This window comes from Equus przewalskii, chromosome 4 (assembly GCF_037783145.1).
Source record: "Equus przewalskii isolate Varuska chromosome 4, EquPr2, whole genome shotgun sequence".
NCBI classification, from domain to species: Eukaryota; Metazoa; Chordata; class Mammalia; order Perissodactyla; family Equidae; genus Equus; species Equus przewalskii.
In genome coordinates this window covers 35,742,060-35,763,607 of record NC_091834.1, presented here as the reverse complement: position 1 = coordinate 35,763,607, position 21,548 = coordinate 35,742,060, and the positions used below count along the sequence as shown (strand labels likewise).

General features: G+C 39.1%; 1 protein-coding gene across 21 annotated transcripts in view; it reads right to left on the bottom strand.

Annotated features, from left to right (window-relative positions):
- The window catches only part of AKAP9 (A-kinase anchoring protein 9), a 160,158-nt gene extending 140,645 nt beyond the window's left edge, over nt 1–19,513 (bottom strand). For 18 of the 21 annotated variants that reach the window (XR_011539500.1, XR_011539501.1, XR_011539503.1 and 15 more), the window contains exon 1: nt 19,006–19,513. Coding sequence is in view for 8 of the 21 variants with exons in the window: in XM_070617462.1 (XP_070473563.1) it covers nt 19,006–19,053 (48 nt within the window). In the remaining 13 variants the exon portion in view is untranslated. The remainder of the gene's footprint in view (nt 1–19,005) is intronic. The other 3 variants (XR_011539504.1, XR_011539509.1, XR_011539512.1) reach the window with 1 other exon arrangement.
- Nucleotides 19,514–21,548: the final 2,035 nt, after the last annotated feature.

The window sequence follows — 21,548 nt, the reverse complement described above, 5'->3', positions numbered from 1 at the left end:
ATTTTGGGGCTGACCCCGTGGCCGAGCGGTTGGGTTCGCGCCCTCCGCTGCAGGCGGCCCAGTGTTTCGTTGGTTCGAATCCTGGGCACGGACATGGCACTGCTCATCAGACCACGCTGAGGCAGCGTCCCACATGCCACAACTAGAAGAACCCACAACGAAGAGTACACAACTATGTACCGGGGGGCTTTGGGGAGAAAAAGGAAATAATAAAAATCTTTAAAAAAAAAAAAGTAAACCATTTTGAGTTAATGTCTGTGTATGGTGTAAGACAGTGGTCTACTTTTACTCTTCTACATGTGGTTATCCAGTTTTCCCATCACCATTTATTTAGGAGAATTTTTTTCCTTCATTTTATGTCCTTGGCTCCTTTGTTGACTATTAGCTGACCATAAATGTGTGGATTTATTTCTAGGCTCTCAATGCTGTTCCACTCATCTGTGTGTCTGTTTTTGTGCCAGTACCATGCTGTTTGATTACAATAGCTCTATAGTATACTTTGAAATCAGGGAGTATGATACCTCCAGATTTCTTCTTTTTTCTCAGGATTGCTTGGGCTATCTGGGGTCTTTTGTTGTTCCATATAAATTTTAGGACTCTTTGTTCTACTTTCATGAAAAACGTCACTGGGAATTTGACAGGGATTATACTGAATCTGTAGACTGCTTTAGGTAATATGGACATTTTAACTATGTTAATTATTCTAATCCATGAGAATGGAATATCTTTCTGTTTCTTTGTGTTGTCATCGATTTCTTTTAACAACGTCTTATACTTTTCAGTGTACAGGTCTTCCAACTCCTTGGTGAAAATTTATTCATATTTTATTCTTTTTGTTGTGATTATCATTGGGATTGTATTCTTGATTTCTCCTTCTGTCAGTTCACTGTTAATGTATAGAAATGCAACTGACTTTTCTATGCTGATTTTGTACACTGCAACTTTACTGTATTCATTTATTTTTTTCTAATAGTTCTTTTGTGGAATCTTTAGGGTTTTCTATATATAACATCAGGTCATCCACAAATAGTGACAGTTTTACTTCTTCCTTTCCAATTGGATAACTTTTATTTCTTTTTCTTACCCATTCGCTCTGTCTATGACTTCCAATACTATGCTGAATAAGAGTGGCAAGAGTGGCCATCCTTGTCTTTCAGTTTTCAGTTTTTCACTGTTGAGCATAATGTTAGCTGTGGGTTTGTCAATATATGGCCTTTATTATATTGAGGCACTTTCCTTCTATACCCATTTTATTGAGTCTTTATCGTAACTGGATGCTGAATCTGGTCAAATGCTTTCTCTGCAAATATTGAGATGATCATGTGATTTTTATTCTTCATTTTGTTAATGTGGTATATCACAATAACTGTTCCTGGATGCTGAACCATCCTTATATCTCTGGAATAAATCCCACGTGATGGCGGTATATGATCCATTTAATGTATTGCTGTATTTGATTCACTAATATTTTGTTGACGATTTCTGCATGTACGTTCATCAGCCATGTTGGTCTATAATTTTCTTCTTTTGTGTTGTCCTTATCTGGTTTTGCTATCAGGGTTATGTTTGTCTGACAGACTGAGTTACCAAGTATCCCCTCCTCGTCAATATTTTGGAACTGTTTGAGAAGGAGAGGTATTAAGTCTTCTTTGAATGTTTGACAGAATTCACCAGAGAAGCCATCTGGTCCTGGACTTTTGTTTTTTGAGAGGTTTTTGATTATTGTTTCAATATCCTTACTAGTGATCAGTTTAGTCAGATTCTCTATTTCTTCTTTTTCTTTTTTTTCCATGTGAGGAAGATTGGCCTTGAGCTAACATCTGTTGCCAATCGTCCTCTTTTTGCTTGAGGAAGATTGGCTCCGAGCTAACATCTGTGCCAATCTTCCTCTATATTGTATGTGGGATGCCTCCCAGTGTGGCTTGATGAGCAGTGTGGAAGTCTGCACCTGGGATCCGAACCTGCAAAGCCCCGGCCGCTGAAGCAGAGCATGTGAACTTAACCACTACACCAATGAGCCGGCCCCCTCTCTATTTCTTCTTGATTCAGTTTTGGAAGGTTGACAATTCTAAGAATTTATCCATTTCTCCCAGTTTATCCAATTTGTTGGTGTATAGCTTTTCACAGTATTCTCTTACAATCCTTTGTATTTCTGTGGTATCCACTGTCATTTCTTCTCTTTCATGTCTAATTTTATTTATCTGAGCCTTTTCTCTCTCTTTTTTTAGTAAATCTGTCCAGCTAAAAGTTTGTCAATTTTGCTTATCTTTTCAAAGAGCCAGCTCTCAGCTTCACTGCTCTTTTCTATTGTCTTTTTAGTCTCCATTTCATTTATTTCCACTCTGATTTTTATTATTTCTTTTCTTCTACTGACTTTGGGCTTCTCTGTTCCTTTTCTAGTCCCTTTAGGTGTAATATTAGGTTGTTTATTTGAGATTTTTCTTGTTTCTTGAGGTAGAGCTCTATTGCTATAAACGTCCCTCCGAGTACTGTTTTTGTTGCATCCCATAAATGTTGGCATGTTATGTTTTCATTTCCATTTGTCTCTAGGTATTTTTTTTATTTCTCCATTGATCCAATAGGTGTTCAGTAACATGTTGTTTAGTGTCCACATATTCGTGACTTTGCTTGATTTCTTCTTGTAGTTGATTTCTAGTTTTACACCACTGTGGTCAGAAAACATGGCTGATATGATTTCAATCTTCTTAAATTTATTGAGACTTGTTTTGTTTCCCAAGATACAGTCTTTCTTTGAGAATGTTCTATGTGCACTTGCAGAAGAATGTATATTCTGCTGCTTTGAGATGGAATGTTCCGCATATATCTATTAAGTCCATCTGGTCCAATGTTTCATTTAAGGCTGATGTTTCCTTGTTGACTTCTTGTCTGGATAATCTATTCAATGATGTAAGTAGGATATTAAACTCCCCTACTATTATTGCGTTGCTGTCAATTTCTTCCTTTAGGTTTGTTAACAGTTGCTTTGTATACTTTGGTGCTCCTACTTTAGGAGTATATATATTAATAAATGTTATGCCTTCATGATGGTTTGTTGCCTTTATCACTATTTAATGACCATCTTTGTCTCTTGTCAATCTTTTTTGGCTTGAGCTCTATTTTGTCTGATATAAGTATGGCTACACCTACTTTCTTTTGGTTGCCATTTACTACCATCCCTTCACTTTGAGCCTATGTTTGTCTTCAGAGCTGAGATGGGTTTCCTGGAGGGAACATATTGTTGGGTCTTGTTTTTTAATCTATCCAGCCAGTTGGTGTCTTTTGATTGGTGAATTCAATCCATTTACAGTTAGGGTGATTACTTACATAAGGATTTAATAGCGCCATTTTTATCTTTTGTTTTCTGGTTGCTCCATATTTCCATAGTTTCTTTTTCCTTGTGTTTCTGTCTGCCATTTTAGTTTGGTGGTTTTCTGCAATGTGTTTCTCCTCTTTTTTTGTTCCATGTCTCTGCTCTAAATTGTTGTTTTGAGGTTACCAGGAGGTTTGTATAAAAGGTCTCATAGATAAGACAGTCGTTTTTCTGCTGATAGCATCTTATCTTCATTTCCCTATGTAAGTTCCATCCTTTTCCTCTTCTCCTTCTGTTTTTGTTCTCACAAATGATCTCTTTTTGCATTTTGAGTTCATTACAAAATTGAAGTAGTTACAGTTTTTTTAAGGCTTCCTTTCTCTTTAGTCTTTATAATTGTTTACCAATTCTGATAAAGAGCTGTAATTTTCTGATTCTATCTATTTATCACCTTGCTCAAAGCTTTGTATACCTCTGCCTTTGCATTTCAGGAGAGCCCCTTTCAACATTACTTGTAAGTCAGGTCTAGTGATGATGAACCCCTTCAGCTTTTGTTTGCCTGGGAAAGCCTTTCTTTCTCCTTCATATTTGAAAGATAACTTTGCTAGATAAAGTGACAGAGTATTCTTGGCTGAACATTTTTATCTTTCAATATTTTGAATATATCGTTTCACTACTCCTGGCCATTTCTGATGAGAAATCTGCTGATAGCCTAATGAAGTTTCCCTTGTAGGTTTCCGGGGTTTTTTCCCCTGGCTGTCTTTAAGATTTTACTTTTATTTTTTTTTTCTTTTTCTCCCCGAAGTCCCCCGGTACATAGTTGTATATTCTTCGTTGTGGGTCCTACTAGTTGTGGCATGTGGGATGCCACCTCAGTGTGGTTTGATGAGCAGTGCCATATCTGTGCCCAGGATTTGAACCAACGAAACACTGGGCCGCCTGCAGCGGAGCGCGCGAACTTAACCACTCAGCCACGGGGCCAGCCCATCACCTGGCTGTCTTTAATAGTCTTTCTTTGTCATTGACTGGACAGTTTTATTACCAGTGTGTCCTGTAGAAGGTCTTTTTACACTGAGATAATTGGGTGTTCTACTAGCTTCATGGATTTGTATATCCAGTTCTTTCCCCAGTCTGGGAAGCTCTCAGCTACTATTTCTCTAAATAAGCTCTCTGTTCCCTTCTCTCTCTCTCTTCTCATTCTGGGATACTCATTATCTTAAGCTGTCCTTTCTAATGGAGTCAGATAATTCTCATAGATTTTCTACATTTTTAAAAAATTTCAGTTCTCTCTCCACTTCTACCTGCATCATTTCTAGGTTTTTATCTTCAAGTTTACAATTAATTCTCTCTTCCATATGGTCTCTCTGCCTCTAATGCTTTCTAATGCATTCTTCACCTCATTTATTGAGTTCTTCAGCTCCAGAATTTCTGTTTGGTTCTTTTTTAGAGTTTCAGTTTCTTCAATAAAGTAGTCCTTCTGTTCACTGATTTTATTCCTGAGCTCATTGACTTGCCTTTCTGAGTTCACTTGTAGCTCTTTGAGTTTCTTCGTGAAAGCTATTTTGAATTCTTTATCAGTTAGATCATAATCTTCCATGACTTTATGTTTGGTTTATAAAGAACTATTTTCTTTTTGTGATGCTGTGTTACCAAGGCTTTCTGAGGTCCTTGCTGAGTTATTCCTCTGTGGTACATTTGTTGTAGCAAACACTTTTCTTATTTTGGTATAGCTTTGTTTGTTTGGGTTTAAAGATTTTATTTTTCCTTTTTCTTCACAAAGCACCCCTGGTACACAGTTGTATATTTTTAGTTGTGGGTCCTTCTAGTTGTGGCATGTGGGATGCCACCTCAGCATGGCTTGATGAGTGGTGCCATGTCTGCGCTCAGGATCTGAATCACTGAAACCCTGGGCCGCCGAAGCAGAGCACGCGAACTTAACCACTCAGCCATGGGGCCAGCCCCATGGTATAGCTTTGTTTGTTTTGATTTGACCTTTCCAACCATTTGGAGACTAGAGGCTTTTTTTTTTTTTGAGGAATATTAGCCCTGAGGTAACATCTGCTGCCAATCCTCCTCTTTTTGCTAAGGAAGACTGGCCCTGAGGTAACATCTGTGCCCATCTTCCTCTTCTTTATGAGTGGGACAGCTGCCACAGCATGGCTTGACAAGCTGTGTGTAGGTCTGCATCCAGGATCCGAAATGGCAAACCCTGGAGCACTGAAGCACACTGTGTGAACTTAACCGCTGCACCAGCAGGCCGGCCCCTAGAGGCCTTTATTTTGCTTTTCAGTAGGTGGCGCTACAGTCCTAATTTTTGGTTGCTCTTATCTGAGCAGCCTCTCACTATATTTGATGTTTAGCACTTTCTACTCCCCCACTGCCTCTATTTGGGGTGTCACTGGTATCCTTGTTGTTGTTGCCTGTGCCTCTGGGGGTCACTGATGCCTTGCTGTTGCCAGTATCACTGCAGTCACTGGCTTTGCTGCCAGGGGTAGATGAATGGTCAATACCTCCACTGCATCTAGAATCACCTGGGTTGAAAGTGCCACCATGGTGGCAGGGGGAGGGAAAGAAAGGGAGGGAGCCAGGTTTGCGGGGCACTGCCTCTGCTGTTGCCTGTTACCTTGTGGCTGCAGGCATTGCTACAGCTGAGATGTCAGAGTTGCGCGTACAGCTCTGCTGCTGCTACTAGGCTCTGAGCTACAGCCAGGGGCCCAGGATCATGGGGCTCTACCTCCACTGCTGTTCTGCTTCCCATGGTCACAGGTGCTGCCATGGCTGGCTGGACACAGTCACCTGTGAGCCTCTGCTGCTGGCCACTGGGTTCTCTGGGGCTGGGGGTGGCTGGCTCAGCTGCCACAACCAGGGGTCCAGGGTCCTGGGCACTGCCTTCACTGTTCCCTTGTTTCACCTCTTCTATGTGCTCCAATCCATCTACTTTTGTACGTACTGGTGTGTTATCTCTCTGGCATCCTGATGTGTTGGGCAACATAGCCTTTGTTGGGTTATGGATGTTTTACTTGCTGAATACTGAAGGAGAGAGACAAAGGGATCCTCTCATGCCTCCGTGAAGATCCAAATGTGTATATTTCTTAAGCTGGGTGATAGGTATAAAGGTAGTTTTTAAAATAATTTATCTTACCTATACATTTTATACATATTGTTTTGTAGGTGAAATATAGTTAAGTATTTTTTAAGTATGCAGAACCTCCTTCTAAGGAAATCGGCCAGTGCTCACAGTTCCTATTATCCATGACACCCCATCTCTCCTTCCACCCTAGTTTGACCAAAAAAGAGGCAAGTTATTTAGATTCTTCTCTTGAATTAGAAAACAAGGAGGTAGGGAAGATGTCCAGAAAGATAACAGAGGTGAGATGCATTTTATATGAAGGGTTCTAAAATCAGTACATGACACAATAATCATATAAGCCTACAAATATCCCTAAAGTCACCTATAACATACAATTTACATGATCAACCTACTAGTCCTGTTGCAGACTGAAATACTTTTCTCTGTATGCAACACAGCCAGTTTTCCTTCTAACATTAAAGCACTCCTACTTATTCAGTTCCACACTAAGCAAAGTAGCTGGCTTATAAGAGTTCATAACACTCACTCAGTGTTGCAGACTCACACAAAATGGCTATGTCAGTGGGTCCCAAACTTTACCATACATTGAAGACCTATAAAAAACAGTGAGTCCTGGATTCCATTCCAGATTTTCTGATTTGGGGATGGAGTGTGACCTAGGCTCTGAAATTGTTTAAAGCTTCCCAGATGTTTCTAATGCGCAGCAAAGTTTAGGAAACCCTAGGGTAGATGCTTACTCTATGAATAGATTTGCTTCCACTGTTGAAATAATTTTTCTCTCTCCTTTATTTATTTTTTAAGAGTATATAATGGGAAACAACTCCACTGAATAGAACACATTTGGGGACTGATTCTATGAATTTTGGTCATGTGCAAACTGATGTACAGGCAAAAGAAGCTGATCTGCAAAGAGAGGAGAATCAGATATTGTGAAAGGGAGATAAGAGATGACGGAGAGAACGGCATTGGTTCCAAATGGCTTATCAGTTTCCCATGAGGCCCAACTATACTTCTCTTACCTTCTTTTGAAATCTATCTTTACGATAACCCTCTATTTTCTCTCCTTCACTTAAATTAATCTCAGTGTTTTGGGAGTAAAAAAGCTCTTCTAAAATCAAGATGTTTACATTTAGTTATTTTAATCAAGTCAATATTTTATATTTAAAGAAAAAACACAGGATTTTATTGCTTCATCTGTACAGCAATAACGTATAACTGCCACCTGGTGGCAGCATACCTACCTGAATAAAGAATATATTTTGGAAACGAAGACCCTCCTCAGAGGTTAAACATGCCAAATATATATTCTTAAGAGTTTTCTGCTACTTTTAGGATAAAATCCATACTACTTTAAATGACACACATGGCTCCTCATCAGCTGATCCCAGCCTCTTTCTCTAATGTAATTTTCTACTATACAACTTAATTCTCTATGCTCCAGCATGAAGAGGAGGAGGAGGATGGTGGCTAACACTTCTTGAAAACTTTTTATAATCTGACAATGTTCTAAGTGCTTTATACGTATTAGCTGAATCCTCACAACCCCAAGGCAGGTACTAACATTGTTCTCATTTTCCAGATGGGGAATGGGAGGTACAGGGAGGTTAAGTAGCTTGCTTAGAGTCACAAAGCTAATAAGTAAGTGGCAAAACCAAGATTTAATATCACATGGTCTGGTCTAGTCCAAATTCATAACCACTACAGTTACACTGCTTTTCACAACAAAATCTTTGAAAAAGTAGTTAGCATTCACCATCCTTTCCTGATACCCATTCATTCTTCATTCCATGAGCAATCTGATTCTACATTTCCCTTTCTGACCAACCATTGCTAAAGCTAAAGGTCACTTTTCAAGTCTCCATCACACTTGATTTCTCGTTTTGACAACTGGCCACTCCTCCTCACTTGAAACTCTGTCTCCCCTCAGTTTCTAAGACATCAGCATCTCCTAGCTTTGTGAAGAGTTTGTCTTTCAGTCTCCTCTGCAGATAGTCTGCCTGCCTTTTAAACACGGGCGCTTCCACAGGATTCAACTCTCAGTCTGCATTCCACTCAGTCTTCTTCATGAGTGAACTCCCCATTCCCAGAGTGTCAGCTAGTATCTTTAAACCAAATATTTATCTCTAGCATGGGCTTCTGTCTTAAGCTCCAGACTCATAGTCAATTTTACATGGGACTACCCCTCTAGGATGTCCTATAGGTACCTCTGACTCAATGTATCCAAAATAAAACTTATCTTCATCTTAGTCAAATATTTATTTCCCTCTAAATATGCCCACATTTCCTATCTCAAAGACCCATTTCACTCAAACTCTCCTTTTCCCCCAAATTTGTCCATATTCCCTATCTTAGATACTAGCATCTGTATCCTTTCAGTTGCTCAAGTCAGAAAACTGGAGTCATCTGTTAAGTCTGCTTGGGATGTTGCAACAAAATACCACAAACTGGGTGGTGTATAAACAACACAATTTGTTTCTCACAGTTCTGCAAGCTGGAAGTCCAAGATCAGGGTGCCAGCAGATGTGGTGTCTGGTGAGAACTCACTTTCTAGTTCACAGATGGCCATCTTTTCCCTATAAATCCTAACATGGTGGAAGGGGAAAAAGAGCTCTCTTTTATAAGGACACTAATCTCATTCATGAGGGTCCTTCCCTCAAGATCTAATCACCTCCCAAAGGCCCTACCTCCTAATACCATCACCTTGGGGATCAGGATTTCAACATACAAATTTTGGGGGGAGACAAACATTGAGACCATAGCATCTCTCTTACCCTTTACAACCAACTGCCAAGACCTCTCAAACCTACCTCCTAAACACTGATCAAGGATCTACGAGCCAGTGTAGGGTTGACGTTAAGAACACAATCTCTTAGGTCACACAGATTAGGTTTGACTGAATCCTTGGTCTGCCATTATGATTTTGTGCAAATTACTTCACCTCTTCAGTTTTCTCACCTATAAAATAGGGATAGCAACAATATTCACAGTTTTCAGAATGGTTATAAGGATTAAAAGAAAAAATAAATGTAAAACCCTTAGCATAATGCCTAGCATTAGAAAGTGCTCAGGGGCCGGCCCCATGGCCAAGTAGTTAAGTTCACACGCTCCGCTTTGGCAGCCCAGGGTTTCGACAGTTCGGATCCTGGGTGTGGACATGGCACCGCTCAGCAAGTCCTGCTGAGGAGGCATCCCCCATGCCACAACTAGAAGGACTCACAACTAAAAAATATACAACTATGTACCGGGGGGCTTTGGGGAGAAAAAGGAAAAATAAAATCTTAAAAAAAAAAAGAAAGTGCTGAAAAACTGGTAGCTATTATTATTATGGAATTCATACTCTTCTTTCTTCCATTTACTGTCAACCTTCCCATTGTCCAAGTGAGAGACAATGAGGCAGAAAGAGAAGTGGGGATAAATCAAGAAATATTTAGAAGGTACAATCAGCAGAATGTGGTGATTGCTTGGATCAGAAAGGTAAAGGGGAGTGAGGTAATGTGGGCCTCATTTTATTGGGTACTGGTGTTAGAATGGGAAGAAAAGGCTAAGTGTGAGACAAGTTTTGAATTAAAAAAACAATAAGATTGGGTTATAAGTATGCAGGATACAGGCAAATAATCAGAGAATAATCCAAAAGATTTTACTTTTCAACTTAGACAGTTTCTGATTAGGTAGAAACTACTGGGCCTCAAAAATATGATGGCACATGAGATAGAAAAGAGAAAACCAGAATATTAAAAAATTTAAAATCCAAATTCTAGAGGGAAAGACTATAGACTCCTCTGTCATAAGATTAAAACCATGAGACCTATTAAATTTACTTATATTGTATTTCATTCTTTTAATTTTTAAAAAATAATTATTGTTACCAATTTAAACAAAATTTCTAATTATTATCTTCTCTTTTTCTCAAACTCTATTATAAAAACTTGCTATTTATTGAAGTGGAAAAGTGGGAGTTCTCTTGTTAAAGGGAAGTAGAATAGAAATGCTCCAACTTGTATTTTCATTACAAAAGGAACTTATGCAAAATAAAAATTAAACATTAGCTTGGCAAATACAAAAAATTTTACATGAAAATTATTTCAAATATTTTTAAGTTGTCTATGACTAGAAAATAGTTTCTATAACTTTCAGCCAAAACTCATTATTTCATATATAAACTCCCAGGCGATATTTGCTAATGCAGTTTTTACACATTTATAATACCTTTGCCCTTTAGAGCATCTACTTATTTATTTCACTTAAGAAATCAACACATATATACAGTCAACAGACCATAAATGAGATCACTGTGCCATGCCCATCACAATCTCCTGCATCTCCCTCATACACTTTCATGCATTAAATTTGATTACTGATAAATATGGAGAATATTTTTAGTTGTAACTGATCCCCATCCCTATCTTCTCTGGGGAAACAATAAGGCACTATCAATTTGAATAAAAGTGAGGCACTAGAGGAATACCTATGGCCTAATCACAGAGCTCACAATGAATGATCCTTAGTAAACGAGGAATTTTGTAGTGTGTTCAGTATCAAGAAATAGAAGGAAAGAGATTCTAGACTTTATATACTGTTTGTTTTCAGAGATTTGTAAACCAGAGAACCTACTTAATCAATACAATTTATAAATTCAAATTTTTATAGATTAGGATTTTGAAAAGTAAAATTTAGTGCAGTTCTTATTAATCAAAGTAATAACTTCAGGGACTTTAAGAAAATGATCTCTTAGGGGCTGGCCCAGTGGCATAGTGGTTAAGTGCTCTGCTTCTGTGGCCCGGGGTTCATCTGCTTGGCTCCTAGGAGCAGATCTATGCATCACTTATCAAGCCATACTGTGGCAGGCGTCCCACATATCAAGTAGAGGAAGACGGGCACAGATGTTAGCTCAGGGTAAATCTTCCTCAGCAAAAAGAGGAGGATTGGTGGCGGATGTTAGCTCAGGGATAATCTTCCTCAAAAAAAAAAAAAAAAAGAAAAGAAAAAAAGAAATGATCTCTTAAAAGGAAGAAAATGTCAGACTTATAGAGAAATGTTTAGACCACATAAAAATCTCAGTGAATAGCAAACCACAATAAGAATCATAACCCTGATGGCAACTGAAAACAAACACTACACTGTGCATGAACAAAAAGGATACAGGAATTTTTTATGTTACAAAAGTATCTACAGATTTAAATAAATAACCTAGGCAAAACTACTTCTAGAACAAAGATAAGCTTTTGAATAGCATTAAATCCACGTGCAAATCAATCAAAGCTTTATGCAGCATACCTAGATGAGCATTAAGTAGCCTAAGTTATATCTTGCTGACCACTACCACAAAAACACAAAAGTAAAAGGGGAGTCAACATGACAACAAAAATATCTTACACTAGTAAAATACCTGTACAGATCTATTGTGTTCACATGTGAAAATGACAGGCCTTTTTGTTACTGAAGAAGACAAGGTTATTTTCTTCTCACAGTGAAAATGGATTGGTAATGATCAAGCCAAAAACCCAACAGGTGCCTCTCAGACCAACTGCATGTACTTGTAAAACAGTTGGCCATGGAATGGAATGACTCACTGGCCCACACAGAAACCAAACTTCAGCATCATGCTCTAATCAACTCACCAAGAATCTATTATCCAAAGGAAGCAACAGTCTAAATATTGGCAGAAACCTAGAAGGCCTAAAAAAACCAAGAGGAAAGATAATCTCACTGGAGATGTGTGTCTCTCTGTCTGCCCCTTTCTTGCACCTGCCTGAGCGCACATGTTCTCACTCTTTCTGTATACAGAAAATATATATATTATGTAAATATAATAATAAAAATATTGCACAAAGGAAGTTGATAGCAATCCAATTAAAACACAGGCAAAGGAGTTGAATAGACATTTCTCCAAAGAAGAGACACAAATGGTGGACAAGTACATGAAAAGATGCTCAACATCCTTAGTCATTAGGAAATTATAAATCAAAACCACAATGAGATACCACTTTCTGCCCACTAGAATGGCTATAATAAAGAAAAGGGTAAACAACAAGTGTTGGTGAGGATATGGGGCAACTGGAACCTCCTACACTGCCAGTGGGAATGTAAAATGGTACAGCCACTATGGAAAACAGTTTGGCAGTTCCTCAAAAAACACAGAATTACTATACGATCCAGTAATTCCCCTTCTAGATATATACTCAAGAGAAATGAAAATAGGTTCTCAAATACTTGGATACAAACGCTCATAGCAGCACAAACAGAAGGACCTATAAGTAGAATATACAACTATGCACTTGGGGACTTTGGGGAGAAGAAGAAGAAGAAAAAATGGAAGATTGGCAACAGATGTTAGCTCAGGTGCCAATCTTTAAAAAAAAAAAAACAAATGTTCATAGCAGTAGTATTCACAACAGCCAAAAGGTGAAAACATCTCAAATCCCCATCAATGAATCAATAAACAAAATGTGGTGTGTATATATACATATATATATATATATATACACACAATAGAATATTATTTAGCCATAAAAGGGAAGGGAGTACTGATATATATATACAACAACATGGATGACCCTCATAAACATTATAGTAAGTGAAAAAAATCAGACACTAAGGGTCAAATATTATATGATTCCATTTACATGAAATATCTGGAATAGGTAAACCCATAGAAACAGAAAGCAGATCAGCGGTTGCTAGAAGCTTGGCGGAGGAGGGAATGAAGAGTATCTATCTGCTTAAGGGGTACAGGGTTTTATTCTGGAATGATAAAAATGTTTTGGAACTAGATAGAAGCAGTAGTAGCACAACAATGTGTATGTACTAGACGCCAGTGAATTGTTCATTTTACGACGGTTAATCTCTGTTACGTGAACTTCTCCTCAATTAAAAAAAATCAGTTTTACGTCTAGCACCAGAAAAACTTAAAAAGCTCTTAATCATTATCTCACTTATTCTTCAAAACATCTCTTGAGATTCATGTATTGTGACATATTATTTCCACAGACAATAAGGCCTCAGAATTTGTGACAATTTAAATAAATGCTTGCTAAGTAAAAGTCCATAGCTGCAATCGTAGGCAGTCAAAAATGTCAGTTGAACAGATAAGCCAAATGTCTCCAAAGTCCTAGTGCCTTTTCTGGTACACCAAACAGCAGTATTACAAATTCATAGACACACACCACATACGAAAAACCTTTATATATAAACTTTTAAAAATTCTGAAGCTTTTCCAAATTAAAGTTTTTAAAGAGATGCTAATCAATGAAAAAAGATGCCTGGTTTCAATTTTACTGGAATCCTACTGACAAATAAATATAAATAATGTTCCTTATCATTTAATGTCTAACATCTTACGTGGAGAATTTTTCCTAGCTTCCCTATTAGATGAAATCCACTTACATTTCAATAATCAGTAGCCTATAATAGAGAAATATTTCGCAGACATAGTTTAGCTCTTAGTAGAAACTTTATAATATATAAAAATGAAGTGTTTTTGTTTGAAAATAACTTTAGCCCCAATCTTGTCATATTCCAGTCACTTGGCTATATCCTGTCTTTTTCACTTCCTTTTTTCCATGTGCTCATTCAACTTTCAGTTTGGGTCACCACAGACCTCCCTGCTCAGACCCCCTTCTTTCACTGGATATTATGGCTCTTTTATCCTATGACTTCCTATCCCTATTCCTGCCATTCTTTAATCACCTTAGAAACCTTTTAAACTATACACTTCAAGAAGCCTGTTCTGCCCATTCTTTCCTCCACAGTAGCAGTCTTCAAACTCATAATCTAAAAATCATGTTTTGTTTTGCTTTGTTTTCAACAAAGCCTGAAGGTTATGAATTAGTTTTATGTCACAGATAATGCACCACAACTGCAATAAATGTTCATGAAAGTATCAAACTGCTGTAACTACTTGGAAAGCTAAGTTTTGAGACTTATAAGAATAAAAAACTAGAAAGTTTAAAAGAAACAGGGATGGAGAGCAACTGTTTTAGTGGTGAAGCAGTGTATCTGAAATATGCAAAGAACAACTTTACACCATGACCGTCTATCAGAGTGGAAACGGCAATTGAAAAGCTCTGCTATCAATACCTTAATATTCAGCTTGAAGAGAGCACTGTCCTTTTTGCATACCATTGGCACTATTTTTCAAACTGAAAATGCTCATTAAACAATTAAAAATCACATAATTACTATTTACTGAATGCAACAGACAAAAGTATAATAATTATTCAACAAATAATGCCAATTACATAAAATGCTGAATAGTTGGTGGAAAACCTTGGTTTTACTGAATTCTGCTACATTAGTAGAATGTTAAAAAGTATACCTAATGTGAATTTACAGGAGTAATAATTTTATACTAAATACACAACTGTCCTCTAATATTTTTCGGGTGGGGGAGGAGATTAGCCCTGAGCTAACATCTGTGCCAATCTTCCCCTATTTTGCATGTGGGATGCTGCCACAGCACGGCTGATAAGTGGTGTGTAGGTCTACATCCAGGCTCCAAACTGGTGAACCCCAGGCCACTGAAGCAGAGCACACAAACTTAGCCACTACGCAATCAGGCTGGTCCAAAATGTCCTCTAATTTTGTTCACTAATATTACAATACTTTCTTTATATAATATTGTAAATAATTTTACTTGGTAAAAAATGAAGTCATTTAAAGTAGAGTTTGAATAGTTTGGTTCAATACAAGGACAATCTATGTAGTGCCATCCCTGTCAGCACCTTGTAAACGGGGTTAGCCCAGCTCTGAAAATATTTACTTAATAATGCAGTCATGTCTCACATCTTCATGGGTCAAGCTTCTTGTTATATCAACACTGAGAAAGTAGCTGAGCACCCAACAGCAAACCAATAAACCAACAAGTAGCAGAAAAAAAGCCCATTCACCAGGCTCCACGGGACCTTGATTTTTACAAACCATTCTATCAAACTCAGTAACTGGGTTCTCTTGTCACAGCAAAATCCAAAACAGCAAGTTAGGAGAAGAGGAAGATGAGAAGGAGCAAGGCAAGATGAGCACATCCATGGCAATGAGCGCTGGCAGCAAAGAAAAATGATAAGAACTACAGAAACAGAAAGGATATCTATAAAGGTCTAATAATACAGAATCCCAAGGATATAATACCAGCAGCACTGGAATAAGAATCACAGTTCCAGGACTTCACTAAAGTGAGGGCTCTTAGGAAACCTAGTTACTCTGTGTCTCATTTTCTTGTTCTGGATAATGATTATATAATATAACATGTCGTCTTCAAACTATATCTGACAAACTTTTATTGTTTTTAAAAACGGCATTGAAACATTTTTTACTGATCATAAGAGAAGTATATCGTACATAATTTGGAAAATACTGAAAACGTAAAGGAAATTAAAACTACCTATAACCCACCACCCAGAGACAATCTTCATTTACACCTTGGTGCAGTTTTTTTTCAGGTGTCTTCATCTATAAATATGTACGTATATTTTTTGGCAACATTTTTATTAACCTGGCATTATCTGTGGACATTTTCTCAACTCAAAAGTCTTTGTAGAATCATTTTAATGGCTACATATACCAAAATTTATTCTCCTATCAGTCAGCCCTGGGCTAGTCGCAGGTTCGTTTCCTGGTCAGGGAACACAGCACCCATCTGTCGGCTGTTATACTGTGGAGGCTGCGTGTTGTTGCCGTGATGCTGAAATCTAGTGCCATCAGTATTTCAAAAACCAGCACGGTTATCCATAATGGACAGGTTTCAGTGGAGTTTCTAGACTAAGACAGATGAAGAAGAAGGACCTGGCCACCCACTTTCAAAAAAATTGGCCATGAAAACCCTATGAATAGCGGCAGACCATTGTCTGATATAGCACTGGGAGATAAGAGGATGGTGCAAAAAGACTAGGCAGGGTTCCACTCTGCCATACACAGACTTGCTAGGAGTCGGAATCCACTTGAGGGCACTAACAACAACAAATTCTCCTATCATTGCAGTTTGGTTGGTATAAAACATTTTATAAAGCACATTATACTGCATACATGACAAGTCATCAAAAAAGTGATCATTTATAAGGTCTAGATACAGAAAGGAAATTTTTCAATTACCAAACACCAAGAAAAAATTTTAAAAATTGTAGTTTGTAAAACTAGATTAGCAAATACAATACTTAACTCCAATGAACAAACAAGACATTTAGAGAACCATGTACCTGTATAAGTTTGGAAATGATCATTTTAAGTGATTTCTGATGCCAGCGATAAGAGAATTCCAGTTAAGAGAATTCTGGATTACTGTTATTAAATTCAACATGCTAGTAAAGTAGCAACCATTAATGACCCATAGTCATTCTGCTGATTCATTCCTTAAGCAAATATTTATTGAATTTCTACTACTGAACAGGCATTATACTAGGCTGCATTAATATCAAGAACTTTCTTTGTAAAACAGTCTTAAATATTAGGCAGCAGCATTTAACATATTTTAACAAATGAAAATATTCACCCAAAATCTTACTGTACCTCCTCTCTCAGTGTCTCTCTCTCTCACTCAACTGTGAGCATCTAGAGAACAGAGACTGTCACCATCTCTATATTTCCAACTCTTGGCGTAAAACAGGAGTTCAACACAGGTTTGCTGAATGACTTTACATTTACAATCCAAAGTTTTTAAGTCCTAATCTAAAAGCACACGTTTATACAAATGAAATAACGTATACACTATTTTTGCTGATGCTGTTTTCACTCTATTTTCCCTGTTCCTATCAGTCTTCATATTTTTAATGGCTGCATAATATTCCATCACACTTATATGATATAGTTTAGAAAATGATCCTCTTAATATTGTCTTTGAAGGTTGCTTCCAGTGTTTTTATATTGTATAGCTAATGCTCCAGCAAACATGCCTTACCTTACAAGTCTCACAGATTTATTTCTGACTGGAAAAATTGGGCTCAACTCTGAAAGATAATCTTCTACAATAAAAGTGAATGTCAAAAGAAAAAGATTTTTACTCCATAGGCAGAATTTTGAAAGACAAAAAACACTAGGATTCTTTTCTGCCAAATCTAAGCAATTCAAATAAATTCTGTAACTATTATGAAATTTTTTATTCAAAGTAAACTATGTTTTGTAGGACTGTCTTACATATACCTAGAGAAGATGTTTCTGGGGGCAGGCAGTAAAAATCCTGAGGGAACAGACAAACAAAACGTCTAATTAGAACTTCAATGCTTTTGGAAGGAGGCGCACTTTACCTCCACTTTCTTGGATTCACAGAGCTTGCTCAGACCCTCAGCTTGCAGAAATGCAAGCAACTTTGGGGCTCTGAAGATGCCTTGATTTCCCCTTCTCTCCATTTATAGATTCTAAAGTAATAATCTACCTGGTAACATACAAGCACTTAAGCTTTGACCTTAGATAAAAGGAGCTTATGGGAAAGCCAGCTCTATTTTATAAACTTGAAGCTGGTTTACATACGTACTCATTTAAGAAATTTGTGTTGACCATCTACTACTGCATCACTGCAGCATGGTCCTTCAGTGATTACTGAAATCACGAACCCGGTCTCCTTATTTGTTTGTTTGTTTATTTGGAGGGAAGGAAAGGAAGACAGAAAAAACAGTTAACTATATTATAATTTAATTGTTGTCTAAGTACGATTGCTAACAACCACCCCTAATAAGACAGATTATAATCTATAAGAGGTAACTTCATTATAGGGAAGAAGGGGCCTTTGAGGCCAGCCAAAAGATATGCTCAAATATGTAATTGTTAAAAGAAATATGCTATTTAATTTATATTTCGTCTATATCAAATTCTTCATGAAGCCCAGTGAATAATACCTAATGCAGAATTTCCTATCATTTGCTTTACAGGTTTTTTCACACACACACACACATAAAATAAAGACTCACCGAGACATATGTAACAATTGAATTACTAAAAGCACGAATTCTATAGGTGTTTCTTGGCAACAGGGAAGCTTTCGCCCCCAGAGGTTCCATTCACAGACTGAACAACATTCCACACAATACAAAAGCGCATGCCATGACAAAGACCTCCGAACACAAACATACAAAACCACACTTCTAAAAATGCCCCTAAAGCGAAGTTCACAGCTGGCACTTGTGGCACACTCAAGCCACAGTGCCACAGCTGAAGCAGCTGTCACAGGCCAATCACACACCCAAGAGTGCCAGCTTGCCACCTAAGAAAGCCAAGCTGATGAGCGTACAAATCCTCTACCGAAGAAAGGAAAGCCCCAAATCCCCACCCTGAAAAGCACAATGCCTGCACTACCCAGAAAACTCTCTTAATAAGTGAAAGGTTGGAGACTTAAAAGCAATAAATACCAGCTTATAGCAAAACAATAAAACAGGGGTTTTGTTTGGGCATTCACGAGAAAAGAACCACACCACCCAATCATCACGGAAGTATCATCTGCTAGATAGTAACACCAGGCTTTTTCAACTGGAAAAGGAAAAAGGAGGGCGACGGGAAAATGCAGCCCTGCAGCTCCTCCCTCCGAGGCAGCGCCCGGGAGTGCTGCGGTCTCCGCTTCCAGGCCCCCTCCCGCCCCTTCCCAGCCACCGCCTCCCGCCGCGGGCCCGCAGCCTCCGGCCCTTACCTTCGCTTTGCCGGCCTCCAGCTTCTTCTGTCTCTCCTCGTCCTCCATGGCCTCTGCGGAGAAGGCTAGGGAAGACAGGGAGGGAGTCGAGGGTAGAAAGGAAAGGTCGATTCAGAAGGAGGTGAGACTGCAGGCTCGGCGGCCCAAGGAGCAGGGCCGAGCCCGGCGCTCCCCCTGCGCGGAGTGGAACCAGTCTCTGCGCTCACTGGCTGACCGTCCTCGGCCACACGGGCAGCGCCGTCACCGCCGCCGCCGCCATCTTCGTCTCCACGTAAACACACGGCGGGGCACGAGTTGGCGGGCGGGGGGGACGGGGGCGTCGGTCCGCGCAGGCGCCGCGAGCCCCGCCGCGCCGGGCAGGTGCGTCTGCGGCTCCGCCCGGCCCTGCGCGCCGCGGCGGGGGCGACCCCGGGCAGGCCTCGGACCCTGCTCCACAGGCGCAAAGCTGGCGGGTAGAGCGCCCTTCCCTGGGGACGAACGCTTCCTAGGTGGCGGCCTGGCTGAGAGGGTGGGAGGGAAAGTCTCTGCCACGGGCGCCCCGTCGGATCCCCGCCCACCGTGCAAAGGATTCAGTGGTCGCTTTTAAAACAATGAGATTTTTCAAATTACCAAAATATCTGTTGCAATTGATGAACGCTAAAAAGCCCCAAAGGAAAAGATTGGCGTGGGGTGGGGTGGGAGGCAGGGAGTGGATGAGGACCTACGGGACGTCAGTCTTTCAACCTAGATTGATTCTTCCACTCGAGGAATTGGGAAAACGTCCAGTTGCTCTTATTATTTCCTTAGCCTGCAAGTCTCTCCCTCTTCCCTTCACTGGCCTGCCCAGTCTCTGGTTCATCCTTCAAGGCCCATCTCACACGCTCCCTTCGAATAGCTTTTCAGATCTTTTTGTTCCCTCCACGGCAGCTGGGAGTATTCTGTCAACTTGTTCCCCTCCCACTCCTCCCTGGAGCTTACCTTTAGCAATGGTGCTCTGAAAGGATCCTGGGCCTGGGAAGCTGGGCTGGGGACAAAGCCAGTATGCACTAACTTTCTAGCCTGAATGACTTTGAACAAGTTATCTGTCCTCCCTGAGCTCATCCGGAAGTTTTGGAAAGATTGTTAACATATGTGTTACTATATGTGACTGCCCCTGGCGTGTGAAAATGTCCTCATTTAATATCAGTTCTATTTATCCTTGTATTTCCTTTATGTCCTCTGCATGATATTTTAATAACTTGTGCACTTCTTAGTTCAGCTTATACTCCCAGCTCCTTGATGGCAGAGACTGTCTTGCTCAAATTGGCATTACTAAAATGACTAGCACAGTGCTTTGCACCCATAAACACGTTGAATTGAATTGAACCATTTTAATAAATTGAGCATTACTCTCCTTTTTTTCATCTTCTCCCTCACATACTTCCTTTCTTCTCCCCACACTCCTACACTCAAATCCATTCCTGGGGTAAGCTACACATTTTAAAGTTTCAGGTTGATTACTCAGGTTAATCATGTTTCCCCTTTCTTTTGAGCTAGGTTGGACTGAAAAACTAGCAAGTGTGAACTAAAATAAGCTATGAGTTCAATCGTAGAAGTAGTATTAAGTGAAAATGTGATTAAAAAAGAAAAAGACTAAAGACCTTAGGTCTACCACAAACTGAAGACTAGTTTTAAATAGCCCTGATTTAGAAATTCTTACATTTAAAAATCAACTTTTTTTCCTCCAGCTCCACAATGCATACATAAGTGTGCCAGCTTGTAACACCCAAGTATGTATTGTTCTGTTATCTTAACTTGAATTGGGAACTGGGTGAGATTAGACACTTTATCATAGGAATAACAGAACTGAGACAATAAAAGGAGAAGAGATGTATTGTCACCCTTCTAGCTAAGAATAGAGCAAGGACTAGAATCAAGTGTTCTAACAGTGCAGTGACAAATACTGTCTGCATTGAGGGATTATGTTTGTACATTCTGATTACCTAGGAGGAAGAAGCCCTAGAATATCTGACAAGATCTTCCTGTTTTTTAATAGATACTGCTTTCTCAGTGACTAAGGAAGCCACCTATTTGTTTCAGTATGTACTAAAAATGTTCAAGAACACCTTCTAAAACAAAAAGATTACTTCAATGCTTCCCTTCAATAAGAGTAGCCAGTCATACATGTCTGTTTTATATTTAATGGGTGTTCAATAAATGTTTAAACTTAATTGTGTATTGACTTCTGTTAGAAGGGCAAGCATGTGGCACTGGTGCTGATGCCTCCTTATGGCAACTATTCATTCATGTCATGTCATGTCATTCATTCATTCAAGTCGTTCCCTGAGAAGATGATAGTTGAACAAAGACTTAAAGAGATGAGAGAGTGAGCCATGGGGATAGTGAAGGTATAGCCAGTCTAAAGGCCCTGAGGGAAAAACAAGACTGTTGTGTTAAAGGAAAAGCAGAAGGTAAGGGTGGCTAGAGTAGAGTGAACAAAGAGGAGAATAATAGGAGATGAGGCCAGAGAGGTAAGAGGAGGCCAGATCCTGTACAGTTCTTAAGGTCATTGTAAGGACTTTAGC